This window comes from Miscanthus floridulus, chromosome 15 (assembly GCF_019320115.1).
Source record: "Miscanthus floridulus cultivar M001 chromosome 15, ASM1932011v1, whole genome shotgun sequence".
NCBI lineage: Eukaryota > Viridiplantae > Streptophyta > Magnoliopsida > Poales > Poaceae > Miscanthus > Miscanthus floridulus.
The window spans coordinates 74225281-74227430 of NC_089594.1; the positions used below are offsets into that span (position 1 = coordinate 74225281).

General features: G+C 61.4%; 1 protein-coding gene across 1 annotated transcript; it reads right to left on the reverse strand.

The window, feature by feature from the left end:
- Positions 1-783: 783 nt before the first annotated feature.
- On the reverse strand, positions 784-1743 carry LOC136506792 (dof zinc finger protein DOF1.6-like). The gene has a single exon (XM_066501683.1). The coding sequence runs from the start codon at positions 1632-1634 to the stop codon at positions 795-797; it is 840 nt and encodes a 279-aa protein (XP_066357780.1). The 5' UTR covers positions 1635-1743; the 3' UTR covers positions 784-794.
- Positions 1744-2150: the final 407 nt, after the last annotated feature.

The following is a 2150-nucleotide window of genomic DNA, read 5'->3' on the forward strand; positions in this document are numbered from 1 at the left end:
TATCTAACTATATCCATGAACCTATGTATCTATATTACTATCTATCTACATATATATCTCACTAGATCACTAACTAAATCAATTATCTGAGTCATCACATTAACTAGTAAATAACAAATGCCAACTAAGTAGGTACATTGCATGTTCATAATTTTTACCTTTCCGATGACTGCTCAGCGGACGTCGACGGAGTCGCAGTGGACGATGGGCTTGGGTCCGGCCGACGATACGGACCGACGGTGGCACGGCCGGGCGCTACAGGTGGCGGGGTCGGCGAAGCTCGGCTATCGTAAGGCGAGAGATGGAGAAGAAGAGAGGAAAGACGTGGACCCAATAGATATTAAAGGCTCGGCGCCATTCGCGTTGGCGCCGAGCTCGACGCCAAGATCTATGGCGCCGAGCTCGGCGCCCAGATCTACGGCGCTGAGCTCCCTGCCAGGTCATCCACCGTGCCTAGGAGCTCGGCGCCAGAGATGATGACGCCTACCTCGGCGCCAGCATCAATGGCGTCGAGCTAAGGGTCCATTTTTTGAATTCTTTCCGTCAGAGGTCTATTTGTGAGAAACTTAAAAAAAAGCTAAATTATAAAAAATTCGGACAAACAGTAGGGTACTAGAGTTGAGTATCTTGATCCCATATCATGATGATCAGTCTAGACAGGCTCCATAAATACGTGAAAAATGAGCCAACACAAGAGACGACGCAGCTGCCACCATGTACCAGCACCATGCATGCATGCATGCATGTAATAAACGACATAACTACATGTCCTCTTGTGCGCGCGTGTGAGCGTGTCACAGGAGCAGGTGCGGGGCGCCGCCGTGGTGCAGCCCGGCGGCCTCCACTGCCGGCGCCGCCGCGGCGAGCTCCTGCCACAGAGCGCCGGCCCCGGCGAAGGGGAACACGCTACTAGCGGCTTTCCACGTCGTCGTCATCTCCGCGCGGTCGCCCTCCAAGATCGTCGCTGTCGCCGCGGGCCACGGGAGCGGCCCGGCGCCCAGCGACAGTTGCTGCTGGTGAGCCAAGTCGGCAGCTGCCCCGTCGGCGGCGGCGCCTAGCGCTGCGTCCCCGAGGCCGAGGTCGAAGCCGAGCCGGCCTTCCAGCAGCGGCGCTGTGCCGAGCGCGAGCAGCGGTGACGCCAACGCCGATGCCGACGCCGCCGATGCGGACACCGAGCCCAGCAGCAGCGAGCTGACGAGGAGGCCGCCGCCTCCCGCGCCCTGCAGCAGCGGTGCTGGGGAGGCGAACGGGCTGCTGCCGGCCCAGGCGGTCGTCGTCGTTGTTGTTGATGAAGGCGTGGCCATGACGGCGGCGACGGCGGCGGCCATGGCGCGGGTGGGGCGGCGCGGGCGCTTGCGCGTGGACCCGCCCACGGGGACGTTGCGGAGGGATCCCCCGAGCGTCCAGTAGCGGCGGCACGCGCGGCAGAAGTGCCGCGGCTGCGCCGTGTTGTAGTTGTTGTAGTAGGAGAACTTGGTGTCCCGCGACGCGCACCGCGGGCACTGTTCCCGCCCCGGTCCCGGCCCCGCCGCCGTGGCCGAAGGCGCCTTGTTCCCGGCGGCCATCATCAGCGCGCCCGCCGCCACCGCTTGCTGCAGCAACGCGTCCTGCGGCTGGTACAGCGGCGCCTCCATGGTGGATAGCAGCAGGTGTCGGTTCGGAGGAAGAAGCTGCTGCTGCTGCGCGCGCGGTCGGTCGATGATGCCTTGCCTGCCCTGCCCTGCCGGTGTGACACTGAGAGTAGAGCCGTGCGGCCGTGCCCCGTGCTGCTAGGTGCTAGCTGCTTATATAGCGCAGCGCACGCCGGCCAGTCGGCCACGGTGGCGGTGGATGATGGCGGTGTGCAGTTCCGCGCAAGCACAGTGCTTGTCGAGCGGAGCAGAGCAGAGCAGAAGCAGAGAGGGACTGCTCGGATGGTACGGAGGTGGCAGCATGCAGGTCCGAGAGAGGTATCCAGCTAGGTAGTAGGGACGAGGACGACAGCAGGAAGCAGCACGGTGGGTGGCCACAACCACAAAGGTTACGTAGCTTTCCGTTGCAGACGAAGCAGAGGATCGATGGAGCGAATTCCTGATTCTTGCTTCTTGCATGGCATCAACAATAATGCACATGGACAATGCAAGGAAAGACAGGACTCATCCTACAACTGT

Coding starts and splice junctions, on each gene's coding strand:
- LOC136506792 (XM_066501683.1), bottom strand. CDS start 1,634: ATGGAGGCGCCGCTGTACCAGCCGCAGGACGCGTTGCTGCAGCAAGCG.